Source organism: Catharus ustulatus, chromosome 4, assembly GCF_009819885.2.
Source record: "Catharus ustulatus isolate bCatUst1 chromosome 4, bCatUst1.pri.v2, whole genome shotgun sequence".
In the NCBI taxonomy this organism is placed as follows: domain Eukaryota; kingdom Metazoa; phylum Chordata; class Aves; order Passeriformes; family Turdidae; genus Catharus; species Catharus ustulatus.
The window spans coordinates 75385185-75410813 of record NC_046224.1 but is presented as its reverse complement, the minus strand read 5'-3'; the positions used below and the strand labels follow the sequence as shown (position 1 = coordinate 75410813).

General features: G+C 43.7%; 1 protein-coding gene across 1 annotated transcript; it reads right to left on the bottom strand.

The window, feature by feature from the left end:
- Positions 1-4171: 4171 nt before the first annotated feature.
- On the bottom strand, positions 4172-24968 carry IL17RA (interleukin 17 receptor A). The gene is made up of 14 exons (XM_033058496.1): positions 24678-24968; positions 24495-24605; positions 18386-18410; positions 15509-15655; positions 14553-14677; positions 13436-13562; positions 12019-12066; positions 11773-11930; positions 10576-10653; positions 10081-10156; positions 9982-9996; positions 8655-8756; positions 7549-7590; positions 4172-6953 (listed from the first exon to the last, which is right to left on the bottom strand). The coding sequence occupies exons 1-14, from the start codon at positions 24966-24968 to the stop codon at positions 5452-5454; spliced, it is 2847 nt and encodes a 948-aa protein (XP_032914387.1). The 3' UTR covers positions 4172-5451.
- Positions 24969-25629: the final 661 nt, after the last annotated feature.

Genomic DNA, 25629 nt, shown 5'->3' with positions numbered 1-25629 from the left:
TGGTTTGTGTTGGAAGGGACCTTAAAATTCATCCAGTTCCACTCCCTGCCATGGGCAGGGACACCTTCTACTATCCCAGGCTGCTCCAAGCCCCATCCAGCCTGGCCTCAGACACTTCCAGGGATTCAGCCACAGCTGCTCTGGGCACCCTGTGCTAGGGCCTGCCCACCTTCTCAGGGAACATGGCTACATTTCATCCTTCTGTCTTCTAGCTTAAAGAAATTTCTCTCTCGACACTTAATAAACAGGATTTCTTCTTAGGGAAATTAAAAAAAAAAAAAAGGTTTTCCATTTACCAGCAATACGGAATAGCAGCAACCACCACAATGGTAAACTAGCGCCAAAAGCAGAGGGGCAGCCTTCAATTTTTACACCTATTTTACTAATTTTGACCTTGTAAAAAGGACAGTATATTTTAAACACTGAAGCAGTCAAGACACTTGAAAGGATCGTACAAAAATGTCAACCTATTTCCGGCTTTCTTTCCCTCCCTTTTTTAAACAAAAGCAGGGTTTGGTTCGGATTTGAACCCTGCCCTGCGGAGGCTGAAGCATCCCCGTTAGCCACACACGACTGAGATCTTTACAAATCCCCCAAAGCCCTCCCACTGCAGCAAGCCATAAACAAGTGTGGGGTCCGGCAGCCCCACGCCAGCCCCAAGCCCCGCTGCGGGATTCCCACGAGCAGCAAAAGCCAAGGGACAGGCTCGGGAACAGCGGTGCGGACCGAGCCACCTCTGAGCCAGCGCACTGGGCCAAGGCTGCGATGCTCACAGCGCCTCGGGTCGGCTGGGAGCCGCCTAAAGCCGGGGTCTTCCCGACAGCAGTCACGGAACAGACCCGTGCAACATCCCGAGCTGGAAGTGACCCACAGGGACCATCCAGCGCAACCCCTGTCCCTGCACAGACACCCCAACAATCCCTCCCCGTGCATCCCTGCGAGCGGTGCCCAAACACTCCTGGAGCTCGGGCACCTCGGGGCCGTGCCCGTTCCCTGGGCAGAGCCTGGCCCCCCCTGGGGGAAGAACCTTTCTGATACCAGCCTAAGCCTCGCTTGACAGAGCTGCAGCCCTTCCCTGGCACCCACCACTGGTCACAGGGAACCGAGGCTAGAGTCAGGAGGAAGTGTCAGAGCCCTTAAGAGTTCTCATCTCCATGTCTTCTCCAGCCGAACAAACCTGGTACCCTCACCTGGTACGGGCTCTGCCTCTAGCGGCCCCATGGCCCTTGCCAGAGGTTCCTGCTCTTCCCTCCTGGGGACAACTACTATGCTCTGAAGTCTGATAAAGGCAACATCATCTTGATTTTGGGAAGCTAACGTTTTTTGGGATTAGTAAATCAGTGGCTATAGAAATGAAAAACAATCCCAGAGTTCATTGTTTTTTCTGTATCCCTTACTTTATCAAGTAAGATGCATTCTCTGCTGTGCACAAAAGCCAAGTGTAAAAGTATTTTTTTTTTCCCCAGGGGTGTATTCAGGCAAATGTCATAGTGATGAGAGAAACTTGTATTTTACTTACTCTGTACGTTCTTCTGTCCCACCAGAGTATTGTTCTTGAACTGCAGAGCAGATTTTTACCGGAATAGGTATGGATGATGGTATTGAAACAATTGTATCACCATTCATGAAGGAAGTTAAAGAGGGATGAAATACAGTTATCCAGGTCCAAGGCCCATTTTTATTGTTAAACTAATAGAAATTGTACTTTCCACTGGAACAGTGTACTTTAAAAACAGTCCAAACTTCAGCCTTCATCTCTTTTATGATAAACCACAGGAAACCAGGCATCTCTTAAATAGAAAAATACTCCAGCGTGAGTAAAAATCAGTGCTTTGTTGGATACTACTTTAAGCATCTCTGGGTTTTCTCAGACTTCAAATTGTCATTTTAGGGGCCTAAGCTCTCTTAGTTTCCTCTCAGAGACTGATACCATTCTGAGGGTAAGTGATGTGTTCAGTGAAGAGTGCTGTAGTGTGAGTCTTTGCTTGATTAGAATTGACACCTGTTTGAAGGCTTTGAAAAGGTAAAATTGCTGTACCTCAAGAGATTTTTTAAAAATTTTAGCATTATGTTCCATCTGAGGAACATTTAAAAATCCTTTTTAAAAATACACATTTACATGAGTTATAATACCTGGAATATTTTTCTAGATAACATACATCATACAAAATGCTAATGGTAAGTCACTCATCATTATGGACAAGCTTGGCAGAGGTAGCAGTGCCCAAGAAGGTACTGGCATTTGTTCAGCTTAATAGTAATTCCATTTTGGAAGAAACGTAAGCCTTAAAATTGTTTTGTCATCCTGAAAGTAAACAGAGCATGTGTTGGCATTAACCAGAACTTGTATTTTTTAAAAAGCAAGATAGTTAAAATAAAATTAGAAACTTGTAACTGAGTTTGTGCCTTTTTTTTTTTTTCCTCTGAGTCTTGCTGGGCTATTCAATTTTGTATTGAATAGGGACCAACAGATGTGTTCAAGTTACAGTAATTTCACGATTATAAGCCACACCATTTTGACTAAAATTTTGGTCCAAACCTGAAGTGCGGCTTATAATGAGGTGCGGCTTATACATGGACAAAGAACAAAAAGTTGCTGTTTTAGTTTGGAGGACAGGCGTCTACTGAGAAAGGCAGGAGCTTCTCTTTGAAATGGAGAATGTAAATCCCCTTCCTCCAAATTATTATGATTTTGAAATCAAGGGGCTTTCAGGCAAAGATATGGGAATTAGGCATAACAGTTCTTTTCTAGGGAAATTAAAATAGAAATACAGTACTACAAAGAAACAAACTCCAAACCCTGACAAAGTCAGAGTACAACCTGACACCCCGTCAGGCAGGGTGTTGGTAGCAGTCCCATTAAATGATGACTGCAATCCCCTTGCAATGACAGATGTGACTCAGTTGGAGCAGTGCTCCTGTACAAGGTGCAGTCTCCCTCTGGAGGTCCAGTGGTGATGTGGAGAAATCCGGTTTTCCTCTGGAGTCCAGTGGAGAAAGGGGCTACCTCAGTGTCCCAAAACCTCTGTTTTTATCTTGGTAAGAAATGTTGGGCTCTTCCCCCTGGCTGGAGCAACTTCCAATGGGATGCAGTAATTTTATCAGTCACACAGTGGGACTCAATGGCCATTAGCAGAAAAGGACTGGCTGGAGGAAGGATGGGTTGTGAAAAGATAAAGAACAATGCCCTGCCTGGTTTCAGTGGATGGCCCATTAGCAGAATATCTCCCATGGAGATAAGGATCACCGCCCCCACCCTCTACAGATGGTGATAGAACAGATACCTTTTATCACACTCTGTATTGTAATGTGTGGCTTATAATCAGGTGCGGCTTATATATGGACCAAGAACGAAAAGTTGCTGGCACACGGAAGTGCGGCTTATACTCAGTGCGGCTTTTAATCGTGAAATTACTGTACTTGTTTTTCTCATACTGGATTGCTAAAATAGTATCTGGATTTTCCCTCAAACAAACTTTCTGTAAGAGAAAGCAAATTCTAAGAGCTGTAACACCAAGGGAGTTATTTGAGAAGGGAATGACTAAGGCAAGGAAATTCAGATGACACTTCTGAGCTTCCTATTTAAGTGATTTATAGGAATTTATGTCACTTGAAAAAGACTCATGGGAAAAAAATCAGACTCACATGCTCTAAGATAAAAGAAACTTTTAGAAGTGGGATCATCAAGATGGCAATTACTGACATAATCTGGGAAATGAGTTCTCACTGGAGAAGCACTGAGATCACAGCTGCCTCTTGCTTAGCTCCTGTTGGGTTAGGTTGGATTGCTGTTGGAGCAGGAAGCTCCCTCCCAGCCTTAAGCCTGGATCTCTGCAGGGACTGTCCCTTTGTTATCAAGCTGTCCTCAGAGGCCTACCACCCTTTTGAAGGGATGTGCACTTCCCATGGCTGCATGCCCTCAGCTTTGTCCAGCTCGTCTCCATACTGTGCTTTGCAGGAATATTTTGATATTTGTAAGCCAGTTCAATTCTGGCTCAGTTTTGCCTCAGATTTCTCTAACAAATACTAAGAAATTAACATAACAAGTTAGGCAGAATTGAGGAACAGAAGTGTTTAAGTAAATATGTCTAAAAAGCATTCATGGTTTTTAAGGGAAAAAAACCCCACAGGTTAGACACAAAATTATAAAATACACACAATACAAAATAAATTGCAAATCAAAAGAAATGATTATTTTCTGAGACATCAAATTTTAAAAAAGCTGTGATAAAAGATTTTTTAACAAGTAAACTCAGATGGACAGGAAGAAGACAAAGGATGTTTATATCTCAGAAGTTGTTATCCAGTGGGCTGCAGAAACAGTGATAAGAAACAGGGTAAATGCCAGCCTCACCATCACTCCTGGGAGTGATGAATCCCTTAGTCTGTTCAGTATTTCACTGTGGTTAACCTGAACTACTTGTGCTCGAGCCTAAACCCACAAAAGTACATCTCACAGTCCTTTTTGCTCAGCCTCCCTTAACTCAGATATTATTTCAACTCCTAGAACAGCATCTGCTGAGGCTACACTTTTTCCTCCTCCAAAATAGTCTTTGATTTCCTTGTGTGTCATTATCTTCAGTTCACATCTTTATGGCGCTAAGATAGCCAAAAGCAAACAGAACTGCAGCAGTGTGCCACACAAAAAAATCAGATTCCCCTGAATCTGTAACTCTGTATTCAGCCCCATATTTCTTAAGACTGTAAAAAAAACCCAAATTCCATTTTTTGGTCTTGTGTTCCCCCTCGCTGCTGTTGCTGGCTTTCAAGCACACACCTCCCAGTAGAGAGGCAGGAAGAGTTAGGGAGACTCTCAATTTAAGCGTTTATCCCACTTATTCTCAGCTACTCCACTTGATTTCTGAATGACCATGGAAATCCAGCTGCAAATCAATGATGAGTGGGGGGAAAAAAAATCTCCAGGCCCATTTATCAACCAAGTAGAGACAGCCCTAATCTAGCTGAAATTTAAGGCACACATCTTTAGTACAGTATTTACAAGGAAATGTTTAAAACGTGCAGTAAAATGGCAATGCAAATGTTACCATGTTATCTAAACCCATTTTCTAAACCATGCCTGTGACTTTCATCCAGTGCAATAGAATCAGCACAGCTGGAGGGCATTTTGAAGGCACAAGTGGATGGGCCACAGTCATTTTCCTGCCATCTATTAGTGAGAATTCAGTGTAATGCCTTTCCCCAAGGAACAGAACCAATGCCTGCTCTTTCACATGGGTGGTCACTATTTGTGGCTTCTCTCTACAGAGACTGGAAGCAACATTCCACATTTGCAGGGCAGTGCTGCATCCCAGTAGCACACAGGAACATGCCAGCACTAAGCCACTTACAACGCAAGGACAAGGATAGTGCTGGAAATGCAGTCTCAGTACTGCTGTGCATGGGACCACCTTCCATCCCTGTGTTTCAAACAGAGCAGGTCCCAGGCAGAGCCTAACAGTCCTCCAAAGATTGGTCAATGTCCATCCCCTCTGTGGGGTAGCTCCAGCTAGAGTTCCTCTGAATGTCCTGGAAAAACAGCTGCTTCTGGAGGCTCTTTAGACTGTTCAAGACCTCTGGAGAGAGTTCTTGGAAGCCCACCTGCTGTTCCTGATGCTGCTCCTCCTCTTCCTCCTCCTCCTCTACAAGGTCATCAGGAGGCAGAGGGGAGCATCTGGAGATGTAACCCTGGTCTGACTGCACTGACTGTCTTTGGTCTTGGCATGGGTCATCAAAGACCAGCTGGTGCTGCTTGTCAGCCTCCCCCTGGCAGAGATACTCTGGCTCTGAAGGAATGACACTCTGTTGATAAAGAGGGTACATGAGTCCATTCAGATGGTCACTCAGGTCATCTGAGAAGTTTGCAGGCCTCTGGTCAGCTACGGAAACTTCAGAGCCATCATGGAGGATGATGCTATTCCTCATTGGAAAGCTTGTCTCCAGAAGAGGAACTCCTTCCATAGAGTCCTCATTGCTCAGCACATGGTGACTGAGTATATTCCTATCCTCCATGGCAGGGACTGGCTCCACTACCTGAATTCGAGGAACATCCACAGGAAGGACCACAGTCTGGGAATTTGGATCCCCACATGGATTAAGGTGAGGCTGCAGCTTGCAGCCTGTACTTTCACCTTCGTGCATGTGGAGGCTGATGACGTAACAGCTGTCTGGGTCAGGCTCACGTAGGTGCAGCTGGTGTTTCACAATTCCACTTGGCTCACTCGGTGAACCCACCTGGCTCTCTGTGTTCAGGGAATGCAACTCTTCATCACTATCCAAGCAGATGGTTTCACTCTCAAACCAGTCTGGGTGCTCAATCTGCCAGCTCTTGAACTTCTCAATGGCTTCTTTCAACTTCCTCCCACTGGGGGTATCGATGTAATTTTCAGCTGTGATTTCCTCGATTCGATGGATCCGCCCAGGTTCAAACTTCTCCAGATCCTGAATCCGAAAATAAATATCCTCAAACTTGTCCATCAGCTGGTACCTGGATGTGACATTGAACAGATCAGGTATATCCCTCTCACTGCTTATTCCCTCGAAGTAGCACACTATGTACATTCCAAAACAGGCTGGCTTCTTGAAATCTGGCAGGATCAGATTCAAGGCTGGGGTGAACAGGTCTCCCACTGGCTTCTGCTGATCTTGCTTGAGACACACAGGCTCACTCCCAAGCATGGCCTGCCATTTGGCCTGGGTGCCCCGAGAACACAAGATGATGATCTTTGAAGACAGCTCTTCCATTTCCTTCTTCTGCCGTGTGAGCCAGGGCAAGGGCCCCAGCTCTGAGATGTGGTGGTCTTCCAGCAGATCCAAGGCCACAGCAGTGCCACAGACTGTCATCAGGAACTCAGCGAACTTGAGCACCACGTCCACGTAGAGCAGGTGATCAGCAGAGTACACAATCCAAACCTTCCGCGGCTTCAAGGGCGGCAGGGACAGCTCGGTGTACGGTGCTGATGGAGGACAGAAAATTGTTAATTACAGCCACATTCCCCAAACTATAATGGTCTGAGTCAACACTAATCAGCATACGAGGGTATTATAAAGCTTTTAAGTTTTAATGCTATTTTGGCAAGATATGTGGAGAACATCTCATTGTGTAAATTTAATATGAAAGCACAGACACAGTGAAGCTGTGATTTATAAAAATGCCCAGATGATTCATCAACTTTCACCTCACAAAAACACTATAGCAGTTTCAAGAGGTTTGCAAATATTGCTGTATTCTCTAGTGGAGAGCTGAGTGCACCCCCCCCAAACCAATCTCCTGTTGCTATGGCCTAGATGATTAGAAAAGCTACTTCTGCCAGTACAGCCTTGGCTGGGTTGAAAGACTCGCCACATTCCAAAGCAAGTACCTCCCATCTGACAAATACAGCACTTCAAATTCCATATATAAGCTTCTTTTGGCTAAACAGGAAGATCCTAAGGCTACCTTTTGGTTTCAAGAAGCATCTATAAAGTAGTTAGAGCCTAAAAGAGATTCTTCTGGCCAACTGTGTGAGACCTGCATGACAGGTGCCTGGTAAAACACAGGTGGCATCTTACCAGCTTGCAAATCGTTGTGGTTGCATTTCCCTCGCCGGCGTCCTGGAAGAGAGAAAAGTCACTGTCAGTTTTGAAAACATGAAGTAAGATTAAATGTTTAAAATCACACCACCTTCCACAGATTAGGTTTAAAAAAAAATCATTAACTGTGTAGGGAGATGAAGCCCTAAAAAGGGAGAAGCCCAATAAAAAACCCATACTGAATGAATCAAGACTCTTCTACAGCCAGGTCTTGCTCTATTTTTCCTTTGAGAGGGGACAGAATGCACTCAAAATCAACTTCCACCATCTCCCCCAAATCCTGGCAGTCTCAAGTACAGAACCTCAATTGATTTGCAACCTCTCTTTAAGGAGAAGGGGCTATTTAAATCTGCCTTTTTCTTAAGAAGCTTCTCTGAAGAAATGACTAAAATGTCTCTACCTCCATCTTACAGACAAGTCTGATGTTAAGAAATTTTCTGCAAGATTACCAATTCTTCCTCATGTAAAAAGAAAACAAAACAAGCAGTGAGTACACAGCTCCCCTGAGATAACTGCCTCATGGTTGCAACACAGAAAGCTACAAGTTAGCCATTAAGTACCCCATTTTCCAACTTGCTTGATGTCAGTCTCTATGTCCTGTATTTTCTTTCCTTCCACTTTAATTGAAAAACCTTATCTAATCTCACAATAGTATAGAATTAATTTTGCAGAGACTTTGGGGAACAGGGGGAAGACTACAGTGTGGAGAAACAGGAAGCTTCTCTTCTGCAACATGCTTTTGCAATGCAGGGGAAAAAGAAATGCTAAGGTATCTGCAGCAATCTGCAGGAAAAAAAGGGCAGAGCTATGAAATTCCTCTTCCCCCTCATGAGCTCCGAAGCGCTTTGAACATGACTATCAGACAGGATAACCTGTGGAAGGCTTTACTTAACTAGTGGATGGTATAAGGACACTGCAAGTCCTATACTGAAAACAGAACATGTTTTCATAGGCATTATCTCAGTGGCAAGGCATTAGAAGAGCAAGGAACAAAACTCCAACAGGAATAGGTACAGAAGGAGGAAAAAAATATATTTTCTTGATCATTGGATTTTTTCCTCCTTCCTGCCTGGTATGAGTCTCACCTGCTCGTATTTTAGTCATACACAGCACAGCTGTTATGACTGACCCCACCAGTAACACACAGATCCCAGTGATACACCAGTAGATCCATATCATCATATCATCTGCAAAACAAAAACACTCCTCAGACACTGCCTTACACTGAGTTTCACCCAAGACCAAAAGGTTCTCGAGCATCAGAGGCCACGGGAAGAGGACCCTGGCTTTGCTGAGTAGACCAGTACCCCCCCTCGAAATACACAGGCATTTCTCCAAACCAATTCCTGCTTTCAAGGTGCACCATAAACCTGCTCCACACAAAGAACGGTATGTGCAGCACACTGAAAACACAGATTAAGAACCTTCCTCTAAACAGCAATGTTTACCCAGCTTTGACAGGCATGCCGCCCATGTCCTGCCTGTTCATGTAATCTAGCTAAAAAAAATTTTAAATATCACCATTTGGGGTCATGAATTTCAGTTAACAGGTGTTTTTCCTTATCTGATTGTGGTTTGTTTTTTTTTGTTTGGTTGGTTTTTTTTTGTATTTTTAATCTTGGGCAAAAGATCCTTACAGGTGTTGCAGCCAAAAGAAAACAAATCATTATGCACAAGTTATCTTGACATTCATAAAAATGAATATGTGCAAGCTATTCTCTCCAAAAGCTGCTTTATATTATGCAAATTTTTAACAAAGTGACAGAAAGTATTTTATATTAAGACTGTTCTTGTCAAAACTGCTTCTCAAAGCATTCTAGGCAAGTGAAGTGTCTCTCAAAAAAATTGCTCTAAGGTTCACACTGCATACAAATACTTGCCTCATTAAATCATGGTGAAGTCATTTTTAGCACAATTAATTCTGAACTCAGTGTTACAAGGGAACTGTTAAAGAAATTTTTTCTCATCTCCATCAGAGAGATTTATTGACACATACTGGTTATGATACCTGGCTGGTTGAGTTTGGTGGCTCAAAAGAGGGACCCTGAACAAAGAAATCCCTGGACTATTAAACCCTTATGACCTAAACTCCCCATCCCTCACGTGACAGTCCAGACCAAGGGCATTGTTGGGGACTGGGGTCTGCTTATTTTATGTTGATTTGGTGTTTTGTTACCAAGTGGTCTTCACATCCTCTGAGGTTTTAGTGGGAGCTTTGGTGAGTTCCCAATAGGGTTGGTACATACACCACCATCTGTGGGCTGTCCACTTCACTGTTTTCCAATATGACACAATTTTCAACAGGAATATTTGCTGCCCATTTGGGTCATTCCCAGGAAGGGTCATTCCCCACTCTACACAACAGGAGAAGAGCAGCAAAAAAAGTTTCAGGGTATTGTAAGAACTTCTTACCCGATGGTTCTGTACCTGCAAAAGACAAGAGTTACGTTAAAAATTCAGTTCTCAGCTGTAAAACAATGAGAATCTAATTTACAGAGAAGTGGTTCTCACTTGGAACTGGTTCACATGGGATGGATGCAGAATGTCTCAGACAGTCTGTGCCACAGTTCGCAAAGAATGGCTGAATCTGCAGTTGAAATGAATCCAGAAAAACAGAAGTTATTCTTAAAAGAAATTTTGTTCCCTGATTGACTTTCTCCCGGCCTTGTATTTTAGCATAGAGAGACAGAGTTCCCATTTCCCTTCAGAAAACAAGATGAATCAGCAATTCTTATACCATAGATTACGAAGGCTGTGAGCCCCTGAGGATGCACGCTTACCACTCTCCCTCCCATCTCTGACTTGGCAGCCCTGTACTAAGGAAAAGCCACTGACTACAGAGAATACCTACATAAGAATTCTTTCAGTCATAATATTTCCCTGATGCAGGTAATTACAGATTGGCCAATCTCAGAAAAAACACTGTGAAAAAAGCCCCTAACATTCCTAAGGTGCTCACTGCCTTGACTGTGAAGGAAGGACACAGAGACAACAGTGCCATCCCACCTGTATTCTGTAGCTGCAGCAAGCTTTTATGTTCTTGTCTATTTTGATTGTGACATTCACTTGTTGTTGCAGTCCGTCCTGCAGAAATCAGATGCAAGTTGTAAGGGAAGGAAGAAAACGGAATGAAAGGAAAAAAGAAAAAGCTGACATGAAAACACAAAGAAGCAGAAGCTGCTATTCTTTTTCCTCTATACAAGAAGCCCATAGAGAAGAAAATGGGTAAAGGCCACCAGGACATGGTAATACAATTAAGAGAGGCTAAGATTGCACAGGTAACAGGAAATAATTAGGGATGTACATTGTGCAACTTCAAAGGAGTTAAGCTTACAGTTTCTTAACAGTGTAGATGTCTTCAACTTTATAAGTAAGTTTCCTAGTGTAATTAAAAGCAGTTCTCAACACTGACACTAGAACAGGCAAGTCAGTTGCCCTTGCTACCTGCTGTACACAATCAGTATCATGACAACCTAAGTCTTCACGGTGATTAGCAGATACAAACTCCAAAATGAGGTGCATTCCCCTCCACCAGGAAAATACAGAGCTGTCTCATCTGTGTCAGTAATAGCTTAATCATATCAGTGCATGCAGTACTAAGGGTTTTAAGTGTTAAGGGATAGAAAGATTAAACAACCTGACTGCCAACATATCTGCCCTCACCCAAGGAAAGGTGGAGAGCAGTTCCAAATATTCAGTATTTCTCCTTATTGAAATGCCTGAAGGAAAACATTTTTTGTATTGGAACACAGTCTGGACACTTTGAGCTTCTCAGCAACACAGACTGCAAGACCTACAGAAATTGATTCTCAGCTTGAATGAAAAATCTGTTACTCAATCACTCATTCTTCATATACAAAAATTAATTAACACCTTCCTGTGATCATATTTGATAAAATACTTCAACTATTTATTGAAACTTTGCACCTCAATTTTGGTTAATTTACTCAGTCTTAGCTCCCCAGGCACTGGCTTGAAAAAGGTAATAAAGCCCAGACAGTCAAACATAAAATCTGACTCTGCAGGTGTTTATAGGCTGCTTCATGCATTATAAAAACCCCTTTTTTGATCTTTTATCCACTAAATTCAAGACAATTTTAAAAACAACTCCTTGAAAATTGCATTTCAATTGTCCTGGTTTAGGAAGCATTTAAGATGTTTGCCTGAATGTCCAGAGAAGGTATGACTTGGGAAGGTACCTACCTCGGTGAAATCCCATGTGATCATTTTGCACCTCTTCTCATTCATGTAACTGGCCACATGGATCTGGTACCGGGCTGTCTCTATCCAGGGGTTGAAGCTCACGAGCAGAGTTGTATCATCTAGACTTTTACCCTGGATCCTGGGTTCCCACAAGCTGCCTGCAAGAAGGGCAGATATTCCTGAGCTCCTCACCTGTCAAATATTCCAAACAGAGCACTCACATCTATGTGACTCAAAAATTTTTACCTGTCTTTATACATGGGATGGTTCTTTTCATCCGAGAATCTGTGCAGCCTGCAGAAAGACCACCAGTACATAGTCACAAACATTGCAATTCCATTTAGGAAAAAAACCACATTTTTTTATCAAAAGCCAGAGACTAACCAAGCTCTCCTAAATGAAAAGACACCTTTGTTCCAAAGCAGTGGCAAAATTGTGTAGAAAACCAGTATTAGTTTCTATCATATAAACCAGTCCCTTCACTGATGTCATGGTGTGTTTGCCTCTTCCTTGTCTTCTCAGAACAGAGAAAATGAATGAGACTAAAAACACACCACACTTAATAGTAGAGTGATAATGTAACACTGGTGCAGAAAGGGCCACAATAGTGGAATTAAAACTTCATATTCACCACCACACCTTGTAATCACAGCTCAGTAAGAGATTCCTCCAAAGGCATTCTGACACAGGAACATCAGGAGCCTGGAATCTTTATTAATCCTAAAACACTCTTCCACATTTATAATTCCCTGTATTTAGCAGATTGGCTCCGCTCTTTGGGACTTCCTTCAGAGTTAAATCTGGAGTTACATATTCAACATTTAGCAATGTGGGATTTACAACTGTCAGCCTTAAATTAAGTCTCTCCTCCAGTGTTTGGACAAAGGAAAAGGAACAACTCCCTGCTTAGACAGCTGAGATAAAACATTGCATATCTCAAATTTCCAACTTTCAAACTCACCAATTTAAGTTTTACAAAGTTTAGGAATTTACAGTGTCTCTGAAATTCACATGTAAGCTCTAACCAGCAAAGCTCCCTGCAGCTGCTGATCTTGACACCATGCAATAGGTTTCTGAAGAATAGTAGAGGATAAAAGCCAGGAAGTTCTTAGTGTGAACAGCAGAAGAAAGGGTAAGAGGGCTGAAAATGAAGTGCTCCCTCTCCTTTCCCAACTCACATTGACTGACACACTCCACACTTTGCCATTTTATGACTACAAAGTCAGGCTGACAACTATAAACAACTTAAGAAAAAAAAGTTAAGAACCAGTTCACAAGATCTGAATTAAGCCCCAAATATTTATGAAGTAGTCAGTGCAGCCAGAGGGCAATGCAGATGCTCAGCAACCTTGGGAAAAACAGTAAAAATTATTTTAGCAATAGGAAAATTTTCACATGTACAAGAAAGAGTCAGGCACCCAGCACTACCAAGTTTCTTGGTAAATTACCTCTAACTGTGCCTTTGAAATTGAACTTCACATGTCTAGGATTTAGCACTAGAAGCCAAACCTCTGATTTGGAAATTCTGGCCTTACTTCCAGCTGCCACAACTAGAGGGGCAACTCTGAAAGATTTTAAATTAAGTAAAGGCAACAGTGATGTCAGGTCCACAAACCACCACACTCCTGAACTCAAGGCCTAAGTGAACTAAATTATCGCTTACCAGGCATTGTGAGAGACGTGGACTTGCAATTGTGGTCGCCATTTACACCCAGTTTGGGCAGGTGATACACAGTCACTTGGTAAGTCTGGCCAGGTTCTACTTCAAAACGGTCAAAAGTGAAATTCCACTGAAAAACAAAACACATCCACAAGGACTTTAAAGGACAATGTTGTTCTTTAAGGCACTGAAATTAAAAGCTGACTTGGCCCTGTTCCACTGTATTCCCTCATCCCATGTAACCCTTTTACCGAAGTTTGACTATAAAAAATTGGAACTCAAGTGTATTAAATATACCTGTGTCTTTGTCTCAATTCTCCTGTTTAGAATTAGTTTTTTTCTTGGGATCTTTGAGCAGATACAATAGTTTTATGCCAAACCACTGTGTGGAATTTCCACCAAACTATATTCTGAGCTGAAAGGAGACTGGAATAAAATAAGCAATTTCAAGATGGAAATTTCAGTCTAGTATGAATTTTGTAGCACTGTGCAAGTGCTAAGCATTTAGAATTGCATTTATACATATGTAGTTGTGTACCTGGACATTCCATACATATATTCTTAAATCTATACTGCATCAGCAATGTGGTGCCAATCCTGGGAGAGGCACTGGCTCCTAGACTAGAGGTGTTTGGTAAGTGGTAAGCTAATTATGGCCAAATTCTGTGTGGTTAAGGAATGAACTCCTTATTGTTTATATTCCTTACCGTTATGGATGCTCAGCACTTTTCTCATGAGTTTCCTAGAAGGAGTGTAAGCTGTAGGACCGCCCCCAAGGTTGGTGCTTTCCTCCACAACAAGAGAGTACAAGAAACAAGTGGAAGCAATAGGAAGAGTTTAGTTTTAAAGCTATGAAATGTCATGCTCTCAAGTAGAATGCAAGAACCCCTACAATTATTTGCTTCAAGCAATCTCCAGAGACATTACACATGCTAGGCACTAAAAGCAGCAATTCCTAAAACCTGAAGGATGGGAAGAGTGGAAGAGAAATGGGAAACAACAGCAAACCAATACAGACTCTAAGCAGTCTGTACATTTTAATCAATAACCTTGCCATGAAGCAAAGAAAGCAGAAAATTTCACGGAGTAGAAAATGTGATTTGGAGCCCTTTGCACTCACCCTGCCTCCATCTGGACGGACCTGAAGAGGCAAATTGTTCTGGAAGTCAAACTGAGCACAGATCTGCTGATTGCTGTTCACCTGCATCACGGCGAGCTCTGCCCCTTCCAGAGAGCGGATGCTGGCTGCAGGCACAGGGACAGAGGGACATGGTCACCCTTCCCTCTCCTCTGCGCATGGAGACTCTGCAGCCCCCACTGAGAGCACCACTGTGCCTAGCCTTGCCACTGCCTAACTCCTCTGAGGTGCTGAGGGTCCCAACATGAAGATAACTGGTCATGGAAAAGCGAGCAGGCAGGGCTGACTAACAGCACTTTCAGTCTGAACGTTTCAGCCCAAGGTCCTGCATGGCAAAGCTACATCTGTTCAAATGAAGGAGCAAAGGAGAAGGCAACTGCATTCTCCACTCACCCTGGCAGCTCCCCAGATGTGGTATTGTGTTTAGCTCTGCCTCTCAGAGCTGCCTTGTGCAGTTTGGGTGCCAAAGCAAACATGTCTTTATTTTGGTACACACGAGAGAGTCGACAAGCACAGCTGAGTGAAATGACTCGGTTACCTGAGTCACACCTGCTTGTACACTACCATAGCTAGAGATCCTAACTCTACAACCCTCAGACACAGCCCCTGCAGAAGGAAGAAATCCAAGTGTTGAATTCTGCCTTAAAGCAGTACATAACTTTCAACAAGGGTATGCAAGGGAATCATAATTTACAAACAATCAGAGATATTTGGACAGTGAGACTGTTACTGGCAGCCAATTAGGTTCTAACAATGAGACAATTATTGCTTTATCAAGGCACACAAGATGAGATTACACCCACCGAACAAAATTAGGCAGCTGACCTCTCAAATTTCAAAGATCTGCTTTCATGACTTGAAGTCACAATTCTCTCTATCCTTACTAGATCACACCTACTTCCTGTGCTCCATGCTCAAATTAAACAACCACCACTTACCATCCGTGGCCACTTTCCACTCTATCTGAAGCACAGGGAACAGTTTGCCATCCTCCTGACGGAAAACATCCGAAGAAACATGGAGACTGCTTGGAGCAGAAGGAGTCCACGCAGGACTATCCAGCCAGCTCGACTCCATGCAAGTGCCTGTTCAACAAATCAAACTCATATTTACAGTGGGGCTGAGGAAGCTCTGCAGTTATGATCTGGTCTTTGGTTTAGGGTTTACTCTGAGGGGAAAACTGCATGGCAGACTGCTTCCAACTGAGAAAGGCAGTTTTCAGTATGGAATCATCTGTAATAATCTCAATTTATGCTAGTAACTTCTTCTTTTCCTTAAAATCCATTAGTACTTGCCACAATCAATGTAGTCAGGCTCAATAGGCCAAGTAAGTTTACTCAGTATCTCCTTCAACCTTATGCTGAAACAGACCTATGTTAGTGCTGATTTCCAGCCTTTCAATGATAAGAAATCCATCAGACACCCAGGGAAATGGTTCCAATAGTTAATTACCTGGGCTCTACAAACTGCTTTTCCTCAAATTGGAATATACATCTGAATTCAGCTTCCAACAACTGCCTGTTATGCCTTGCCTAAATTAATGAACTTCCTGGACAGAAAACTAAACTATGCTTGTCAACACAGCGTTAGGGAAAACTGGTCCTGTAAAGTCATCAGAAAGTGAAAGCAGGTGTCACAGGCATTAGACAGACGAGATCTACTTATGTTTTTGTAACACATTTGACTTCTCAGAGCATGTTAAAAATAGCAGTCAGGCCTCCCTGAAGTACACTTTGGGTCTATTTTGCTGGATATGTGATGGAAACAGTGGCAAGTGGACAAGTTCAGTCAAACAGTATGGTTTTAGGCTAGGAGTAATTAAACAAACCTCAAATGCTCATTTTACAAAAAATATCTATGACAAGCCTGACAAGAATAAAGTACCCTTCAGCAAAGACTGTACTAAACACTAAAAAAAAATTAGATTTCCCCTAGAGCAGAGAAACATAGTAAGAGCCATAAGGCAGAATTTAAACCAAGTATTTAACATATGCAGCATTTTAATGGTGATGCTGCAGTTTGGCTCAGCCATGTTGTCAAGCTGTATTCCAGTGGCTGTGTGCCAGTGGGAAATATCATCCAACCTGATCCCACCCAAGCCCTCTCCTGCAAAAAAGCTGGTTATTTTCAGCATAGTCCTCTCCCTGATCTGGCAAATCAAACAAAAACACATCAAAAAAAATACTACTGGCTACAAAAAGACTTGTGCCAGTATGACACAGGCTTAGGCATTGAGGCAGGAATGAGTTTGCTTAGAACAAGGGCTGCAAGGAAAAGCTAAGGAGCTCTGCAGCACTGCCCAGTTGCCTCCAGGTACCAAATGGACAATTTCAGAATATTTTCCTATTTTTAAAGAACATTTTTCAGAACATTACCCATAATTATATTAAGGTCTTTTGGATGCATGCCATGGCTAAGACTTGACCCCTTACACCCAACAGTTAATATTAATTGCTCTCAACTGCACCCCTCTATGCCCCTTTGTTAATTCTAGTCCATACATTAATTTTTAATCAAGTACTATCATAATGGCTTATAATAAACTTTTACTGGCAAACTTATTCTTACAGTAATTTCACGATTATAAGCCACACTGAGTACAAGCCGCACATCTGGGTTTCAGCAACTTTTTGTTTTTTTGTCCATACATAAGCCGCACGTGATTATAAAGCCCTACATTACAATACAGAGTGTGATAAAATCTATCTATTCTATCATCATCTGTTGAGGGTGGGGGCAGTGATCCTTATCTCCACGGGAGATATTCTGCTAATGGGCCATCCATTGAAACCAGGAGGGGAATTGTTCTTTATCTTTTCACAACCCATCCTTCTTCCAGCGAGTCATTTTCTGCTAATGCCCACTGAGTCCCACTGTGGGACTGATAAAATTACTGCATCCCATTGAAAGTTGCTCCAGCCAGGGGGAAGAGCCCAACATTTCTTACCAAAATAAAAACAGAGGTTTTGGGACACTGAGGTAGCCCCTTTCTCCACTGGACTCCAGGGGAAAACCGGATTTCTCCACATCACTGCACCTTGTACAGGAGCACTGCTCCAACTGAGCCACATCTGTCACTGCAGGAGGATGCAGCCACCATTGAATGGGACTGCTGCCAACACCCTGCCTGACAGGGTGTCAGGTTGTACTCTGACTTTGTCAGGGTTTGGAGTTTGTTTCTTTGTAGTACTGTATTTCTATTTTGATTTCCCTAGTAAAGAACTGTTATTCCTAATTCCCATATTTTTGCCTGAAAGCCCCATGATTTCCAAACTATAATAATTTGGTGGGAGGGAGTTTACATTCGCCATTTCAAAGAGAAGTTCCTGCCTTTCTCAGCAGACACCTGTCCTCCAAACTAAAACAGCAACTTTTTGTTCTTTGTCCATGTATAAACCGCACCTGATTATAAGCCGCACTTTGGGTTCGGACCAAAATTTTAGTCAAAATGGTGCGGCTTATAATCGTGAAATTACTGTAAATTCCCATTTCTTTAAAAATGGGTAGTCCCAGCTTTAAACAGAAACTAAATCAACTAAACCTAACCCAACTAAGTTGGGTTGGGTTCTACTCATGCCACTGCTTACTCCCAAACTCTATTCCAAAAAAGACATAAGTTTCCATACCTCTTCTAGCTGGAGCTTATAACTAGAAACTCACAAAACAAGGCATGACAGCAGTGTTTGCCTTTACAACTCTCTGATTCTAGCAGAAAAAAACATGCTGTATGAACCCAGTTTAAAAAAAGGAAATAGAAAAAAAAAAGAGCATGATCTGATGAGAAAACTGTAACAAAGAAAAAAAATATTACTTACTATTTCTTACAAGACAGTTTAAATCCTGTGGGGGAAAAAAACAAGAATATTATTCTGAGAATAAAACTGACAGCAAATTGTTTCCTGCTCAGTGTTGGGAGTGGGGCAGGAAAAAGCCCTTCAGTGATGCACACAAATTGGAAGAATTAACCACGATGGAAGCACTGGACTGAGCTGTTAATGAAAAAACCAAGGACACAGGGCATGAACGCTGGGCATAACTTATGAGACATCTCTGAGATCATCCAGTCCAACCTATGACCAAACACCCCTGTGTGAAAAATTCATCAGAATTAGACACTTTCTCATTAAGAATAAAGATGCCCTGATCATAAAGAAGCAACCAGAAGTTCTGTGGGCTCCTCCTGACTCCTCCCTGTGATGTTTTGTTTATACTGGAAGCCCCCATGGTCACCAGGGAGAAGCATGTCAGCTTGCTTGGTTAGTGCAATGCAAAATCCCAGTGAGAAGGAAGCCTGAAGTTGTCACTGACACGGTAAATCAAGAGGAGGGCTAGGTTTGCTCTCACTGACAAATAAAGATGGATATTATTGCCATACCATTGCCATCATGTAATTCACTTCAGTGGAGCAGGGAAGGGTGCTTGAAGTTGAGTGGTTAAACTCTTTACAACTTCCTAAGGTCAACTCCAAGTATATTTGGGGCTTAGTGTCCAAGGGTATATTTACATTTTTAGGGAAGTGTGCTTGAACCAGCCAAATGTGCCTTTTTGGTAATGAAAATACTTCAGAGATTAATGCTCACATTTCAGCTCATCTATCTGTGTTCCTGCAAACTTGGGGTGAAAGCAAGATTTGGCACCAAGCTCTTCATGCTTATATAAAAAATAAAACCTGAACATCTCTTCCAGGCTTTTGCTACACAAGTCACAACAATACACACAGGTATAAATCCAGCCTTTGGGCACCCTTCACAAGAAACACATCCGCAGTACAATTAGTCTACTACAAACGCACCTGAGATAGAGGTACATTGAATAACAGTACCTGCAACCTAAATCCTTCATTAATAGAGAAAAATAAATAAATGGAAAACAAATAAGCAAATGCTGATGAAACCAAACCCAAACTGGCTAACTACAATCACTGAAAAAGGGAAAAAAATTGTGAATACCAGTATGGAAGAACTGATTAAGCTATGAAAAAAAATTAGTCCTAACACTTCAGACCCTTAATTAGACTTCTTAAGGTAAATTAAGTAGCCTGACAAAGTCACTTGTGTACAAAGGTGCAGTGGTTTTATCTGAGACAGTTTTCTTCACAGCAACTCTATGGTGCTTTCCACTGAGGGCAAAGAGTGAGTGGCTGCTCTGGGATGAACCCTCAAGAGGAAACAAAAATAACTGGCTACTAACCATAGGGATTTTTTCTACTGTAATGATTTCTGTTAAAGCCTATCACTTAATATTCAGTCATTTTGTCCTTGTTCTGTTGCAGTTATCAGTAATTATTGCACATGGCCTCACAATAAAGCCCTTATAAAAAATACAAGGCATTATTAGCCTGAAGAGCAGCAACACCTGCTTTCATTTGAGTGTTGGTGCTCTGCGTCATAGTTGACAACCCATGAAGTGAGGAAATGCTCCATTACACCTTTCTTGTTTAACGATCAGTATGAGTATTGATCCAGCACAGAGTACAAATGGATCCTCTCTTCCTCCAGGTCTATTCCATATGAAGTGTTCATAAGGATGTTCCCAGCTTTGATGAGGCTGTTGTGCCCTTGCTGACACTGACTAACAACTCCAGAGCTCAATGAGGAGCCATCCATCTGCTGATGAAGACTCAGAACCTACACTTGGTAATTAAAGCCTTTCTTACCTTTTGAACACTGGGTTCTATGGGGAGAAACAATAGTATTTTATCTGGTGAACTCCCATTCCCCAAGCCCACTCAAGGTTTTCAAGGGACTACCTACACATGCTTTTTTCCTACCCTGCACCAACCTCTCTACCTGCTGTACCAGCAACTTTTTTATGTCTATCTGCCTATACAGAAGTGTTTTAAGCTGCCATCAGTTAGTTAAGCATTTAGTAGGTCTTCCACAAGAAGTGGGGAAGGATTCTCTCACCACAAGGCACCAACTGACTTCTTGTCCACTCCCTTCCTAATCCTCAAAGCATTACAGGGATGACCCAAGAGCTGAAAATGCTTCTAAGAATCACTCATCCACACAGAAGTCCTCACTGTTGGCATAAGGAAGCAAAGACAAGTGAAGATGAAGACACACTGCAGGCAGGGGCATAAGAAGGTCAAGGAAAGGCAAATCCTAGAAAGGACTTGCTGTGAAAACCCCCATCTCCTTTTTGTAGAGTACCCTGGTGAGCAGCAGCTGAGGGCACACTTTCATGCCAAAAAGTGCAGCTTCAGACAATGAGATTTAAAAGCCAGGAAGCAATTAGAGCAAAAGACCAGTTGGGTTTGCAGCAAAGTCAACCAGTGTCATATCTGCACTGGCTACCGCCTCAGCACCTGAGAGAAAACTTGCTTTCCTCTTGTAAAGGTCCAACCAACACAAAACCTTAGTTGATGCATTGACTCATCCAGAGAACATGAACAAAGCTGGGGACAGCAGAAGTATTTAACCTGGTTTCCCTACTTAAGTGTGCTGGTTTTGGCTGGAATAGAGATAATTTCCTTCCCAGTAGCTGGCACAGGGCAGTGTTTTGGATCTGGGCTGTGAATAGTGTTGATAACAGACAGATGTTTTCGTTCTTGCTGAGCAGGGCTTGCACAGGCCATTCCTGCTTCCGTAACACCCCTGCCAGCCAGAAGGCTGGAGGTGCAGGAATCAGGAGTGGACACAGCTGGGATTGCTGACCCCAACTACCTACAGGGATGGAAGGCTAGAAGGCATCAAACTCAGCACCTAAGGCTGGGGGAAGAAAGATGAAGAGAGGGACCTTCAGAGTGATGGTGTTTGTCTTCATGAGTCATTGTTATGCATGATGGATCCCTGCTGTCCTGGAGGCAGCTGAACACCTGCCTGCTCAAGGGAAGTGGTGAAAAATAGCTCCCTCTTATCCTTTGCTTGCATGCTTTTGCTTTACTTATTAAACTGCCTTGATCTCAACCCACAATTTTGCTCACTTTCACCTTTCTGATTCTCTCCCCATCCCAGTGGTGAGAGTGAGTGAGTGGCTACGTGGGGCTTACTTGCCAACTGGGCTTAAACCAGGCCTGCCAAGCAAAGCTACAGACATGAGAGGCATAAATATGAGAAGCAGCTGATTGTGAGGTGATGCTGAAACTATTCTCAGTAGGACAGGAACAGTCAACTCTTGGTGTTTACTTGCTGTATTTTCACAAAAAGCTAAGCAACTGTTTCTTTCGCTCTTTTTAAAATTATTTTTGTTTTGCTTTTGACATAAAAAAGAACAGCCCATATGCTGTGGAGAATTGCATGAACCTGAATGAAATACACCTGGGAAACCGATTAACAACACCATCCCACAAAAATTCAATTAAAGTAATGGGAGGCAGAACCTTCCCAGCAGGATGCTGTGCTAACTAGAGAGGAACCACTGTGGGCAAGTGTCCAGTTTTCCTTTAAAGAGTGGCTGCTGAATGGGAAGAGCTCCAGCTTTCCAAAATCTGCCTTTCACCTTTGAACCATTCTATGTATCTTCTGAGATTTGGATGATCTGAAGTTTACTGCAGTTTCCCTTTTCCAACTCCTTAGTAAAAAGAAGCAGAGATTAACACATGAACACATTAAAGGAATAAATGCTGAAGGGTGATTTGTCTAAGGCTTGTAGGAAACCAGCACCTTTTACAAAATTGTTTTAATTTCTTTTAAGCATTTTTCTCTACTGTTTCTAACCTTTTGCCTTGCCCTCATATCAATTCTCAGCAAAACCAAATCCAAATTCAAAAATTAAAATTTTTTCATAACAATCAGGTCTAAAGTTGTTTGTATCATTGTTTCACAGTTTTGATCAGTGATCACGGGTTATGTTAGAATCCTACACAGCACAAAGATGTCACAGAAGGGAATGACAGAAGCCAGTCAACAGCAAGGGCAAAATGAACACGTTTGCAAAGGAAACCAGGAAAAAGTCATCCTCACATGCACCACCATGGCTCGTCTTCATGAGAAAAGTTACATCACTTCTTCTCCAGAGACTTTCAGAGAAGCTAGCTGGCAAGATAAACTTCAGAGACCAAATTATGTACAGCTATCCAGCCCCTCAAAGACAGCAGAGTTACAAACACTGCCTTCCTCCAGGGCACCCAGGCACGCCACATCCCAAAACAGCTACAGCAAAACACACTGATTTAACACTTGATGATGAAAAAACAGATGGGTATTTAGGCTGTGGGATGTTCTTCCCCTGCAGATGACACATTCAAGCAATGGTTACTGGTAAGAACTAGATATGCAGCTGTGCTATTCAGCCCTACAGCTGAGCACGTTTAATGGAGTGCTGGTGAATAATGCCCATTAGGTGCATTTCTTGGCATTTTAATAAGATGAGCTGTTAAGAAGCATTTGGTTTTCCTTGCAGGTGCCTACTAAGAGCATCTATGACACTTTCCCTCCACCACTCCATCTCCCAAACAGCCTCTGCCACATGAGGGTTTTGCTGAGGAGTTGCTGTGGCTCAGCCTGACTTGCTCCAAAGCTCAGCACAGTGGGTTAGACAAAGGAAGTGGGGCTCACCCACCCTGCTCAGCAGCAGCTCTGCTTTTCAACCACAGCACAGCCACACGTTGGGAGCGTTACTGAATCATCAGCCTCTGAAAACGATGCAACCCCACGGAAAGGGAAGAGGGAACCGTTTTCAACTGTCACAGCTTCAGTCGATAGGGCTTTTTCCTACTCAATCAGCAGCTTCAAACTGCTTAAAGAGGCTGCTCCTGGGCTTAAGCCGACTCCTTTTTCTTAAGTCTATCTGCACTTTGAAAATTGGCTTTTTGGTAAAAAGGGCCAACATAGCAACCCTGCACATTCACTGCTCTGTGTGCACACCAGAGCGTGGGGCAGCACAGCTCCTCTGTGAAAGTTGGGGATGCCCTGGTGAACCCCTCACACAGTTACTGTGGTCACATTTCCTAAAAAAAGAGGGACAGCCAGCATGACAAAGTCAGCCAGAGCCCGACCATCCAAGGACTTGCAGAGACTCAATACACTACTGTCAATCTCTGTGACAAACAAGGTTTGGGGATTCATGGTTATGTGAGATGCCCAAGCAATATTATAATTTTTCCTTTGCCAAGCTTTACATTTTGTATCTCTACAATGTCCAGCCTAAAACAAAACTGCAGAACTGGTCTGTTTTCTTTAAATAAGAGACAAGGCAGCAGCGCAGAGGTCTGGTAAAACAGGGGTAAGGATAGAGTCAAACATTAGAAGAGCCAGACCTGACAAAAGATAGGAAATGTGTACAGGAAAAGAATCCCAAATGACATGTTTTGTTTTATATTTGTCTATAGCTGCACCTGACTATCTGCCTTTTTCAGACAGCTGAAAGTGCACCGTGGCATATAAAGCTGTCCAGCTTAGACAACAGCTGCCCATTTTCCTGTCTCACTGGTATTGTTAACAGAATTAAAGCAAAAGCCATCTCTTCCCCCTTCTACACAATCTTTACATTTACCTGAAACAAAAAAATCACCCCAAAACAAAACAAAAAAGCGGCAAGACATAACAAATCCAAAACAATCCTCAAAAACCATCAAAAAAAGTGATCAGCTAGGAGTTCAAACTCGAAGCTCGCTCAGGTTGGTTGGTTCAATTTGCTGCATTGGCAACTCCTGTCCGGCCGGTTTCGCAGGGAGAGAAGGCAAAACCAAAATCTGCACGGTTAAAAACCTCGGGTACACGCAACGCTTAATTCTCCTGAAAACCCCTCAGCTGCAAAGAACTGGTTAAAACTTTTAGAACATTGGGCAACGTCAGCTCTTAGCAAAGACTCACATCCTGCTCGGGCACTTGCGGGCGCTTCTAGCACGGCTCGCTCGGAGCCGGCAGCGCTTCCTGGGACCGCGACAGAGCTCCGGGGACAGAGCCCTGCCGCGACAGTGACACCGCCCGGGCCCCACGGCCGCCGCCGTCCCCCCCAGCCCGGCTCCCTGGCGCTCCTTACCGGCTGCGAGCAGGTGAAGGGCGGCGCGGCGTCCAGCAGCAGCCGCAGGGCCGCGGGCGGCCGGGGCAGCAGCAGCTGCAGCAGCAGGAGCCGCAGGAGGAGCAGAGGCAGCGGCAGCCCCGCGGCCGCCATCGCCCCCGCGCCGCCGCCGGAGCTTCCGGGCCGGGCCGGGCGGGGCCGCACCTGAGGAGGGGCCGGGGCCGGGCCTGGGCTGGGCCGGGCCGGGAGCGCCGAGCGGCTCCGCCCCGCCCGGGACGGCGCTGGCTGTGCGCTGTGTTCGGGGTTACGGAGCCAAACCTGCTTGGAGCTGGGGCTCGCCTTCCCGTTCGTGGGCCGGCGGGAGGGTGCCGAGGTTTGCGTGCTCGGAAGGGACCGCTGGAGATGATCCATTCCAACACCCTTGTCACACAGAGTCACCTGGAGCAGGTGATACAGGAACGCTTCCTGGGATGTCTCCAGAGAGGGACACTCCATGCCTCCCTGGGCACCTGTTCCAGGGCTCTGGCACCCTGGCCCTGAAAAAGTTCTTCCTGGTGTTGCGGTGGAACTCCCAGTGCAAGTTCTAAATGCACGGGTAAATGCCCGTGAACATTGAAAACTGACGTCAGCAGCGCTCTGCGGGGCTGGACAAAAGGTATTATAGGTGAACGCTCTGCTTTTCCAGCTGTGGAGCTGTTCTAAGTGCATCCACTGCACAGGGAACTGTGCAAACCTGTCACTCGCTCCTGATGCTCGCCCCGTTTCAGCTGTCTCACAGGTTTCGCTCCAGGTTTCAGCCCACAGCCACTCTCACTTGTTCTTTGCCATGAATTTCACCTAAAGGTCTCACATGGAGCCGTAACTGAGCTGAGTTGCTAGCTCAGGGAGTTTGTCAGGAAAGCTGAGCCTTTTGCTGGGCTTTGACCAAGACCCGTGAGCACAGTGGTTTCGTATGTTTTTGTGGTAGCTAATTCCTAACTAGTGGCCAGTCTGAGCCTGCAGATAATCAGGTTTCTGCTGGTCATCCTTCTGCCATTCCTTCTGCCCTGCACTGGTGACATCTACAGGTTTTCATCACCTCCTGGGTTTTAACATTTTGTGCCACCACTGTTTAATAGTAGCAGCAAAGCCTGCAGTTCACAATTGTGTGCAAGGC